Source organism: Ursus arctos, unplaced genomic scaffold, assembly GCF_023065955.2.
Source record: "Ursus arctos isolate Adak ecotype North America unplaced genomic scaffold, UrsArc2.0 scaffold_26, whole genome shotgun sequence".
NCBI classification, from domain to species: domain Eukaryota; kingdom Metazoa; phylum Chordata; class Mammalia; order Carnivora; family Ursidae; genus Ursus; species Ursus arctos.
Window position 1 is genome coordinate 11784596 of NW_026622941.1, and position 12816 is coordinate 11797411.

At 37.3% G+C, this 12816-nt stretch overlaps 1 protein-coding gene across 6 annotated transcripts in view; it reads right to left on the reverse strand.

The window, feature by feature from the left end:
- Positions 1–1933: 1933 nt before the first annotated feature.
- The window catches only part of LRP6 (LDL receptor related protein 6), a 172720-nt gene continuing 161837 nt past the window's right edge, over positions 1934–12816 (reverse strand). For all 6 annotated transcript variants that reach the window (XM_026502407.4, XM_044385229.3, XM_044385230.3 and 3 more), the window contains 4 exons: positions 12065–12295; positions 10669–10805; positions 9930–10027; positions 1934–7201 (listed from right to left, as the gene is read on the reverse strand). In XM_026502407.4, coding sequence (XP_026358192.2) covers positions 6907–7201; positions 9930–10027; positions 10669–10805; positions 12065–12295 — 761 coding nt within the window. In that variant the 3' untranslated portion in view covers positions 1934–6906. The remainder of the gene's footprint in view (positions 7202–9929; positions 10028–10668; positions 10806–12064; positions 12296–12816) is intronic.

The window sequence follows — 12816 nt, forward strand, 5'->3', positions numbered from 1 at the left end:
GCAAAATTATGCCTTATTTTTGGCCTCTTAATTGAGAAAGATTAGCTTTATATGGTGATTAATGATTAATTTACAAATACTAATCTTGGGTAGATAATTTGCAGCGTGGCGGTAGTGGCGGTGATATGGAGACTGAGTGGGAATGGCAATCTGAGTACAGTGTAGGAAAAGGAAAAATATCTTCTAAGTTCTTGAGTCGGATCCCTGTGACATAAGAGAGCAACAAGAGAAATGCACACAAATATATTAATAGAAATTTTACATGATACAGGAGCCCTCATAAGGAAATGAAGACCCAACCAGATGGTTAAACCTGTTTTATGCTAGGTTTGATGAAAACTGGAAAGTCATGGAAAGATACGCTAGAACAGAGTATGGGCTGTGTGTAACACACTGGGGCCAACTCAGCAAGGCCTGTTTGCTCAGAGTCCTCTTCTGTGTCCCTTTGTCTTTGGAGGTAAGGATGCTCCTTTCCTGAGTACAGGGGCGGCCTTCTCACATTAGGGCTTGTGACCTGCTTCAGGGGAAGGTCAGAGGATTCTTCTTGCACACGCCATTTCTCAAATTCTTTCAGCTTAAAATATACACGATGCTAAGGTGCCATATTATGGGGTATCACATCCTGAACCCCATCAACAGTCATTTACCCTTTATTTTCAATTTACAGAAATACTCATGCAAAAAGACTGTATAAACTCAGCAGAAAACCCACCTGCAGAAAAGGACCCAAAACTTGCACTGTCCTTCCCATTCTTGAGCCTGCCTTTAATCAGGCAAACCAAAACCACGGTTCTGCCTCTCCTTTCTTTGACTAGATTGGTAACAGCACAACATGTGATTTTTGTTTTCCAGAAGAAAGAATGGGAGGGGTCAGCAAAGAAGTCAAGGTGGGCTCACTTACTCAAGAGCATCTGCTAAGAAAAGAACTTTACACTAAGATTTGTTCCATCTAACCTAATGCCAAATAATAAAGCTTTCCTCTCTTCCTGTCAAACCAGCAAACTTTGACTCAAGCAGGGATCTAGTAGTTTTGAGTTCTCGTTGGTTCTTTAATCCCTCTCCGGAAAGAGTATTGTAGGGGAGGAAAATAATATTCTATCTTTCTAAGTTCTTAGCTGAGACCCTTGTAATAAAAAACAGATTAACAAGAGAAAACAGAAATTAACGTGTACACCTTATGTACACATGGGAGATACTGAGAAACTCCCCAAAATGGCTTAGAATTCAGGCTTAAATATCATATTAATAGGAAAAGGGGAGGGATGATGTAGACGTCTCAGGGAAGAGTGATTTTTAGGAAAGATGAATGGGCCCGCAGAAGAGCAGGTGGGAAGTAGGACAGTTGTGGCAAAGTTCATCTGGCTGTTTTTTCTAGTCTCTTCTGTGATAAGAATCAATTTTCCCTGGTTGATGAAACTCTCAGGGAGGGGATTTATGATTTATGACAAGTGTGTTCCTTGTAGAGGATCTGTCTTCAGGCAGATAAGGGGAGCTCAAAGAAAGCGTCTAACTGTATTTGCTGCTTTTAAAGTGCCTACCCAACTCAAAACAATCAGGATGCCCAAGTGGCATACTTTGAGGTGGTATATTCTGCTACCCCTCAGTACCATAGCATATTGGGCTTGACACCAGGAGGAGCAATGTTCATTTTTAAAACTAATTTGAAGGGGGCGGTTCGGGGTCCACACCATGGCTCCTTCCAGGAATTGAGTGAAAACCACGGCAGGACGCACAAAATGTTTTCCTTATTCTCTATTCCCAGTACAGGTATGGCCACACACTGAACTATGCAACAGGTCTTCTCAAACCTCTCTTCCAAGGTTGTATTTTATTTGAAATGCAAACAATAAAGGTGGGTTTTGTTGCCTCTGAAACACAAGTCACAGCAAAGCACAATCCGCTGTTTTAATACCTTGCTAAAAAGAAATGACACTTTTATTTTCCACTGTTTTATTATAAAAATCAACATTTCATTTGTTACAACTCAGCTTATTGTAATAATCAAAAGGGAATTTATACAAGGTATTTTTATACAGTTTACAATTAAAGCACTTATTTTACAAAAAGGGGGAAGTGAATAGTGGACAAGGGCTGACCAAATGTTGGCCATTAAAATATAAATACATCCTTGCAAAGCACCATCGTACCAAAGTCCATGAACAAGAAACACCAGCTGACTTTAAGACAATAACAAAGATTAAAGCTTAAGAAAAAATTTAAAAACACAAAGGATAAACATCTGAAAGCAGCACCAGATCCTTCACTTGCAAATAAGGCTAGTCCAGCTTAAGCTTCTTGGTATCCTCTTAACTCTTTTCAAATTTTCCTACTAACCCCAGATATTTAATTTAATGTAAAATTAGATTTATTCACTTTCTTTTCTTTTTAAATTCATATTTAGGTATACCTATCTAGATAGATAGATCTATATATATATATATTTATATCCCTGCCCTGCTTATATTTGTTTAAAAAAAATGGACAGTTAAGCATAAGCAAAAGCACATTGTCTCTAAATCTTTGGTGTAAACTTTTGGGTAAACCCTAGGTAATGGTGAAAATCTACAAGTTAGTTTTTGTTAGGTCTATATTCTGAGTACAAGAAATCACATAGTATTTTATAGTTGTATCTGTAAAGTCATGAGGATTTTTTCCAGCAATAAACTTAATAATAGCTTAAGGATGCCTTATGAGAAAGAAAAACTGAGTAAAATTTACCTGGACTGAAGGAGGGTGAAGTAGTCAGTAAGAATATTAGATCTTACTGACTACCCCCCTTCTAACTCAGGTGCAGGCTACGTTTGAAGAGATGCAGAATCAAGTCCAACGGAAATATCCTGAGTATATGGATTCACAAAGCTCCTAATTTAAAAATTTTAAACTATAAATGTAAAATGTTATCCCCTAAAACTGAAATTTTCAAAAGCCAAAATTTGGGACTATTATGAAATGATGCCATCCCAGAAGTCAGAACCACACATATGCTACCAGTACTTTCTGAAATCATCTGTTATTTCTCTTGGCTCATTTTAGGCTTCGGATAAAGAAAGGAATACCAAATAAAATTAAACTTGAGTTTAAGAATTCTGAGAACATGTTTTAAACACCACTTGATTATAAACTTCTGACTCAGTCCCTGTCTACACTTAGTGTATAGTCTCATTTGTGGATGCCCACACATTGGTTGGCCAACTGATATTCACATACTCATAGCCACACTCCAAACATACTATGTATGTCATTATACAGACTTAAGCTTATTAAAAGCCTGGGGTATGAAAAGCCCAAGACTTTTGTTTCTCAATTTTGTTAGATGTGTAATGGTAACCAATACGCAGCTCTTATGGCGTGCAAATCAATGAAGTGGCAAGTTTCCCCTGCAAGAGAAAAAGCAATTTTAAAAACTACGTTTCTAGGAATCGAATCTAGGCACAGGACTCCACTAGCACAACTATCACAGAGAAGCAGGAGTCTATTATGATTGCTGGTATCAGGTTACATAAACATACAAAGATGCATGAATAGGCTAGGTAAGCCACAGCTACTAACTGGGCTCGAAGTATTCTTCATTAATAGGCGTTGATGGCAAAACAAAAAGATTTTCCCCAAACCTAATCGCTACCTAATGCAGATGGTGGTTATTTTTATATATTATCAAAGTTGGAATTGGCCTTATATAAATTACTGACTTTAGAGTATTTTAAAATGAACAAATACAATCCTCAATTCATGCTAAAATTTTACTGCTCAAAAGCCCTGCCCCCAAATTATTGGCCTGTTAGATGAAAATGTAAAGTCTTCATTTCTAAATATATATGATTCCTTTAGAATAGCTGTTCTCAAGGGTCATATATCACAAAGTATTTTATATTAAAATTAAAATCATTAAAATAACTCTTAGTTTTCTGCTAGACAGACAGCATCTCACATATGCTACTACAGAAGAGGGGCAGCAGGCGTCAAAGGCATAATAAAATTTCATGAAAGAAAAACTAATACTGAGAAATTCTATCCCTTAACTCTGCTTTTTCTTTTGACTATGTCATTATCTGATTTAAGCAGCAAAATTCCTTGGGCCACTGTTCAGAAGACCAGGGCTCTGAAGGAGGCAAGTTCAAAATTATGAAAGTTCTGAGTTAGAAAGACCACCTCAGTGAAGCCTAGTCTACTATACAGGGCAGAGAGGGTACGCTGTGCTAGAGTTCTTTTCTCAGATAATTTTAATCACACCAGTAATCAGGCATACTGTAAGACATGTTCAAAATTAAATACCTTAGTATTTAAGGAATCTAATAACACTTTATTCCTTTTTACCTCATGGATAATGAATAGAGCAATACACCAGATTCCAAACCTTTTTCCACTTTTTCCCCTGATTTGTGCTCATGTTTATTTTTTACTTTCAGTTTTTCCAATTAAATCTCATGTTTAATACTCAAGAGAGTTTACCTAAGCTTAACTGTCCATGTAACCCGAGGGCCAATCTTTCCTGAATTTTGATAATTCTCTCATTTAAAGGTACCCTCCCCAAAATAATAAGAATGCATCTCAACTACCCCAGAAAGAGGATTCTGAGATTAAGCGGAACTGCCTTCAAATAATTTCAAACAAATTGGCACACAAATCAGTATTTTGCAAGAAGAGGCCATTGCCATCGCAGTACAAGCACTTGGACTGAGATATAACAAGGCAATATTCTTCTTAATTCGTTATAGTGCAAGTTTCCACATGGGAAGCCCACTGGATAAAGATGCACATTAAAAAATGTAAACATATAGAATTCTCAAATTCTAATTGATACCCAGTTATTGCTAACCTTTCCATCTTCATTTAAGCATCAAAGGCCCTCGTGTCACAGAATGCAACTCCAGTGTCCATTCTGTTAGACTGTGAGCACTTTGTCCACCAACAGGAAGAGTTAATGCTTGTTTGACTGAAATGCAAGACACTGATGGATCACCATTTATGTGCAAAATCAAGTGCACCTGATTCATATAAGGTGTCCCCAACAATATAAGCATTATTCTGAAACCACATTTTTTTCTCTTTAACAAGTTTCCTTAGGTATTTTTAATTGCTTAAAAAGTTACTTCACCCCTGCCAAAATTCTAAATCTTTTCTTCCATTGTTTTCTCTTGGGCCCTAAAATCCAGAGAGGCCTCAGCAAGACAGAATTAAAAAAAAAAAAAAAATCATTCCGTAACTAACTGACCAACAACTGTTAAAGCAAAAAACATTAGTGTAAAAAACACATTCAGTTTTAGCAGAGAAGTGCTGGAAAAGCAGGAAACTAACTTGTGGCAAGGTGGCAGAGCAGTGCTAGAATCATCCCACATGTCAGCCCTAAGAGCTGAAGATGCAGCAGCCCAAGGACCACGCAGGTCAGGCAGATGACGTAAGAGCCTTCCATTATTCCCCTCCACCCAAGTTCTGACAGCTGAGAAGTTTTTAGTTGGCCTTCTCATTTAATCCATATTGGTAAATTTGTTAAATCACCTTAATCCATAATGGGATAAGAGAGAACACACACAAATATATAGAAGGTGAGTATAAGAATAATTTGTGGATAATTTGAAAACAATCTAACATTCACATTGGGTAACAGGAAGATATTAAACTCACGTCACACGTTAAGAGGTATGTATGTAGACATCATTCTGAGAAAAATTGGCCTAAAGAACATGAAAATGTCATAAACAGTTAATAAAGGGAAAACCTAATAACAAAAAATTCTCTTTTTAAATAGATTGTCTCTAACCGGAACATATTTAAATGTTTTACTAGGAAAAATATATATATATAAATGATTTCATATTGTGTTATTATATGCTGAAAGTACTGCAAGGATATATGATTAATTTACAACAAAAACATAATGGTTAAATTTGTAATTCTTAAACATTGCCTATATGTGTTGTAAAAAGATTTTAATGAGCACTAAAACAATCTTGGAAGAGGAGCAATAATATGTCTAACCTTTGATCATTATGCAAAAACAGCAAATTGAAGAGCTAAGCCTACAGAGGAATGGAGCTAGTAGAAATATTAAAGTGAAACCTTAATTTAGAAAATTCCATTTAATCAATCCTCAGATAAAAAGCTGTGAATAAATCATGATATCTTGGCAAAATGGCCTACAAAGCTGCTGGGGGAGGAAGCAAGGTAAAAACACCTAGAGAAAAAATTAATTCTTTTGACAGAGGTTGTGGGTTCTAAGGTAGGGACAGAAGACTTGCACACGCAGAGAGCCCCACACCATCTCACCGGACAACGGATCTCCTACAACAGCAACACCCAGAAGGGATTTTTATAAATACCTATTTTCCTCACTAAAATAATTGGATTCCTAGAGAAAACAAAGCCCTTTGTCCAAAGTCAGTTTTAATTCCTTTTTTTTTTTCCTTTTGTGATTTCTTAAACTTGTTGGCCCTCAAACGTGAGTTAACATGAAGGCTATTTGGCTACTTCCAAGTATCTATGGTTTGCTGCTCTGAGATGGACTTACATTTTTCTTCTTCTCTCTCTCTCTTTTTTTTGGTATCAATAAAGCCCAGACATTCCTGGTCAGTGATGCCTTTATTATTCCTGTTTCCTTTGTACTCAGTCACTTCACTGGGTTTAAGGCATGCTTTGTGTATTTAGTTTGCAAAAATAAAACTTTTAGTACAAATTTATTTTTTATACAAATTTTTATGGCACAAGCAGCAAATCTGCTGTTTTAAGAAAATATATAAATATCCTTTTCTTCTGTACAAATATCTCCAGTATTCCCTACCCATTTATAATTTTTAACTGTACATGGTCTGCCTCATCTTTCTCTAATAGCTCCCTCCCCCCCTCCAGATCTCAACCAAATTTGTATTTACATTTTTGCATTGGAGGCAGTCAGAGGAGGAGGGCCCCTCCTCAGGAGGAGTCTGTACAGGGAGAGGGCGGTGGTGGGTAGAGGTGATGAGAGTAGCTCCTCTCTGTGTATGGAGAAGGTGGGCAGCTTTCATAGTTCTCTTCTGCTGACAGGTATTGGCTTCGGGGTGTGGGAGGTGGGGGCACAGGCTCTGAGTCATAGTTCAAGTCACTAGTGTAGCCCTTGGCTGTTGCCACTGAGGTCATTCTCCGGCTGGGAGCATAGTCACTGTCACAAACATCTGTGCTGCAGGGTGTGGTAGGGGGTGCAAAGTGCCGGTAGCTGTACGGCCTGTAGCTGGTATGGGGGAAATCAAGAGAAGCAGACACTTAGTTTTACAGAAAAGCAGTGGTCCCTATCAGAATACAGAGTATTAGATGTAAACTTCACTCTGAAGATAATACACTACTACAATTTAAATTTATACAGACCAGGAGGCAATTTGCAATGGTCAATTAAAGGAGGAAGACAGCATGTATTTCATATTTGCAAATAAAATGTGACTAGAGGCATTTAAAAACTGACAGAATGGGAATGCAGAGGTAAACTCAACCTAGGCTCTTGATGTGCTCTTATACCTTGCAGTTAAACCGTATCACTGAATAGCAAAGAACTACTCAAATACTTAATGATCATCTCCGGAAAATCTGTTCTACATTTTGCATTTAGTCTATACTGTGGACAGACGGACCTCACCAATTTCTGCTCTTCCACAGTCTGTGAGAAGACTGGGTCTTCACATATTTGATCCTACTCAATCATGTTAGTATTCCTTTAACATTCTTTAACTGCTCTATAATTTACCTAACGAATAATTTAATGATGTCTGAAGACTTCATTCTCTCTTTAAAACAAATATTGTGCAAGCCATGCTGAATTTTGGTAGACAGCGTAAGGGGCGTATCTATCCCATTACTGTTACTATCAGTAAAGAGAAAGTGCTGTGGTTTGGGGGAAAGAGTTTTGATCCCCTGTGTACAGACAAGCATACTGTCCTAACAACAAAATGATCAATTCTAAATATCCATGTAAGACCAGTGTATTTTCTAATATGTATTTCAGAGACCTAATTTATTTCTTATACTTGTGGTTCTACCTTTTCAAATAAGCTACAGTTGTTAATCAAGTCTGCGGCATGGCTAACTAATAAAAAAGGAACTGAGAAGACATGAACACACTAATGAAAAGAAGAGCTAAAAGTGCTGGCCTTTCTAGCCTTTCTACTTCTGTCCGTAACCTCATATACCACTTATATTCCAAATATCGTAAAGCTGATCTTATTTCATATTCATCCCAATCAAGGTTTCTTCATATGCTTTGTCATCAAAGTGACTACAATAGAGGGGCAGGACCATGGGTAAAACTGAATTAAACAATCCATGAGAGACCCAGTGCTACAGAGCTCCACAGGATACTATCCCAAATATAAACCATTTGCTATCACCCAGGGTTTGCCTCAAAAGAAATGGCTGCCAAAAGACCAGAAGTTACATGACCTGCTGACCAGGTTCTCAAGCGTTTTACTACCAATATTGACATGATGTCACAGTACTTTTTAGGTTTTATCTTTCTGTCCCATCAGGCACACTGAGTCTTGGTGAAATTTCTTGGCTCAACATTTAAAAGGCCCAACACTTCCATTTTCATGGGGTGGGGGGGGGAGAAACCCAGTTAAGAGAAAAGGAAATAAAATTAGCAAAATTCTTTTATTCTTTTATGTTCCAGGCTGGACAAAAATCTCAACAAATGATGAAAAGTGTGACTCAGAAGAAAGAAACTGGGCTTAATCTGAGACTTGGGAAATGGTCAAATAAGAAATGTTTTTGATGCAATTATGTTCATTTTAATCGAACAATGTTTTATTCAATTTAAATAAATTAATTTTTCATTTATTTATTTATTTCTTAAGTAGGCTCCCTGCCCAATGCAGGGCTTGAACTTATGACCCTGAGATCAGGAGCTGGATGCTCTACCAACTGAGCCAACCAGGTGCCCCAAAGAAATTCATTTTTTAAAAATAAAATTTTAGGTCCTTCATTTTGTTTTTTCAGTTTACAGGTTTCTGCTTCCTATTTTGGCTTTTTAGAACAAACTAGTGGCAAGGAAAGCAACATTTACAATACAACATAAAAACATCACCCAGAATCAAGCCTGTCTCAAATAGTCTTACCTATAAATTGAAATGCGAGTTCTGAATAAGATACTGTTAACAGTTTCACCTGGTTTCTATTTATCTGTAAGGTCGTATCAGGACAATTTGACTAGAAGTCTAGGAAACACCTTAACTAGAAGATAAAAGGCACTGGAGGGATGCCAATAAACACAGCACTCAGCATTTAGAGACTACCAAGCTGTTGACTCGCTGCTGGCCTTTGAAAGAAGATGGAAAGAGTAAGGACATAATACACTAGTACTTCACCTGCTCATACGCTCTAAGACACAAATCAGCAGAAAGGCATAATTTCCCCCTTTCTGTCTTACAAATATATTTCATTTATTTTACCGAGTCATGATTTAGTCCAAGGAATTCTATGAGAAATTTTTCATTCCAGATTGTAAGAAAGTATGTGAAGCAACGGCTAACTTCAGTTTCTCTCCACTTCTCTCGAGTTCTGTGCTCTTAGTCCCCCTGCTATTTACAGCTCTCACAACTCTCTGAAGGTAGGTTTGACTGACAGTCTACGAACGGGTTATTGGATAGCCTTAAGTCAACAGACTATCAATCAAACCTAACTTGAGCAGTAACCTATTTTGAGATCAGTTATTTTGGTGGGTAACTTCTCCTTAGAATACTGCCAAAAAATTAGAGGCTCTAAAAGCCAGCATTTGTGAGTCTCTTTACAAAAATGTATAATGCCCGAAAGAAAAGGATGTGTGATGGGGCAACATTAGCATTACCAAGACAAGATGCCTATTCTCTCTCAGTGACCATCATCTACTTACGCAGGGCTACATCAAACCCACAACCAGAATATTTCTTTCTTCTAATAAATACTTTGATTATACTAGAGAAGATATGTATTACCTGTAGGACCTATGAGTGGAAGGGCTATTCGAAGAATAACCAAATTCCATAGTGTAATGTGATCGCTCTGTGGCTGGGGATGGTGGAGGGTTCAAAATCTAAATGGAAAAATAATTAAATTATTAAAATAACAATAGTCTATGACACATAAAGAACATTAGACTCTTTTATATGCTCTTCCTTCATCTGTCTGTATTCCTTTCCATTACACAATTAGCACAATCTTTCTTTCCCAAAGAACTGATCTCAAATAGTGCTTTAGGAGTGGGGCTCTCCTCTCCCTAAGACACAGTTTCATCACGGCTAAACAGTGCAATGTGGTAAGAAGGAAATCTGTAACTCACTGGTTTAAGTTCAGCACAGCTGAGTTCTGATTGTTTTTTAATTACAAATGTTTAGAGAAACATTACTGACTTAGGAGAAATACCAGATGTGCTTCCTTTTTTGGAGAGGTCACAGAATGTATATCCTAAGCCTCTCAGGAGATAGTATTCAGTAGTTCTACTTTTATCCAAACTATGAAATTACTGCCTAGTGCTTTCAAATATGTTACCACACAGTCAGCTTAAAGATTTAGACTTAAGAGTCCTTGTAAATCCTACCCATGAGCCCTAGATGCCTAAATTCCACACTAAAAAACTTTACATTACCATCACTGAGTACCCCCATTTAAGTTAAAAATCTAGGATCCTATTTATCTTAGCAATCAAAGTGAAACAAAAGAAAATAGACTGCTTACTGCAGGGAAGTAAGTGCCTTTGGTGCTTGAAGAACTACTCGATGATGCTCCTGTGACATGAGCTCGGTCGTAAGGGGGTCCACTGCTTCCCCCCATGATACTTAGGGAGCTGATCATTGATTTACCTCGAGACATTCCTAAAATGAAGGAGGATAAATACTGAAGATGAATAAGATCTATAAAAATTATTTCCACGCATAAAATATTTTTACTCAATACTAGGATTACAAATACCAATAGCCAAATAGTTTGATTTTAAAACAATTTATGCCCTCTTTTCCTAATAATAATTGAAAATACGTATGGAGAAGGGAAATGAATGTTCTCTAGAAGTAAACACTTCTACTGAGAGCTGGCCTAGAACAAGGCCAACTAAATAGCTCCCATCCCTTCTGTCCAAGGATAGAAGCAGAGCTCTTCAAAGTAAGTTTTCAACCTTAGAGGATTTGCAGAAGAAAGACTATGGGGAGTGGAGGCTGTGAAGCAGGATAGATTAAACAACAGATTTACTCAAGAGGAAACGAAATCCACTTTTAAGGGCATTAATACAAAGTACAGAAGATTACTTCTTCATCTACTGGACACAAATGTTGTTGGAATCACAACCACCAATGCTAAAGAAGAAATTCTATTATTTTCCACGTGACTTCCCATATTCCACTATCTGAAAATAGGTATAGCAACAAGGAATCATTATCATCAACAGTTTCAAAATCGTATCTGTTTTCTTAGATTTACACCCAGAATAAGTTCTACTTTCTGAGAGCTTTTGCTTGACACTTCCTTCTCCATATTCATTTAAAAAAGGGTTTCTTTTCACTATGGACACCAGAAGACACTGAAAAGAAAGCCATACTTCCCTGGAGCAATTTGGTCTACCCAAGTACACAGAATTTCTGGCTACCTGGCTATGCCTAAACAAACCCTATAAGATAATATAGCCCTCCTGGCTATCACCCAGCTATTTCCAAATCTTTGCTGAAAAGGAATCTTTATTTTATTTTTTTACCACCTTTAATTGCTGGGCTCAGTAGTACTGAGGTCGCCTGGTAGTGCACCTAAAGGACCTGTGGTTTATGACTCTTCACCAAATGTCTAGCTATTCACTTTCAGGAGAGAACATCCAGAAATGCAGTGGATGTAGTACGTGTGATAAATGTAGTCAGTATGTATAAACGTGTGTATTATGTATTTGCTTTATAACCTTTTATAAAAAGAAACAGTGCTAAAAGTAAAGAGAACATTTGTTCTTGAGAATTTTTTAAACCCAAATTTTTTAAAACCAAAGTAGTCTAGTTTGAAATAGACTCTAGGCAATATCCTATTTCCATAATGGAAAGTTGGCCATCCTGCCAGGATCCCAGACTTGATTCTCAATGGATCAGTCTTCACTCACCTGGAAGAGATCCTGACAAAGAACTTGGATGTGGCACATAACCAAGGGGCACAGAAGCTGGTCCATGAACGACATAGTCATTAGTCATGGTTTCCCCATCCCCCTTCATACGTGGACACAACATTCTCTGGCAGATAAAGTATATGGTTCCAGACACAAAAATGGTGACAATTACTCCAATAACGGAACCAACTGTGTTGGTGGCCTGTGGAGCTGGTTCCTCAGTTGGATCTGAAATGAGAATGCAGTACAGTTATATAATGGAGAAACAACTGTAGACTCAGAATAGTTATTAAAAAGAGGACTTCTGAGTAGAATGTGAGCTGGTGAAGACACTCACAAACATTTTTTTGTTTCTATAAATACATATACACCATACCCCATTGAGTATACAGGTAAATATCATTAGCAATCAAAATGAACTATCTTTAAGTGAATACAGAAATAAAATACATTGAAAAGTATATCTATAAATTGATAAAAACAAAGATGTAAGTGAATCATACATTTAAGCATCATTAAGTTCTAAATACAAAGATAGGGGTCGCCTGGGTGGCGCAGTCTTTAAGCATCTGCCTTCGGCTCAGGGCGTTATCCCAGCGTTCTGGGATTGAGCCCCACATCAGGCTCCTGGGCTAGGAGCCTGCTTCTTCCTCTCCCACTCCCCCTGCTTGTGTTCCCTCTCTCACTGGCTGTCTCTGTCAAATAAATAAAACAAAATCTTTAAAAAAATAATAAAAAAATAAATACAA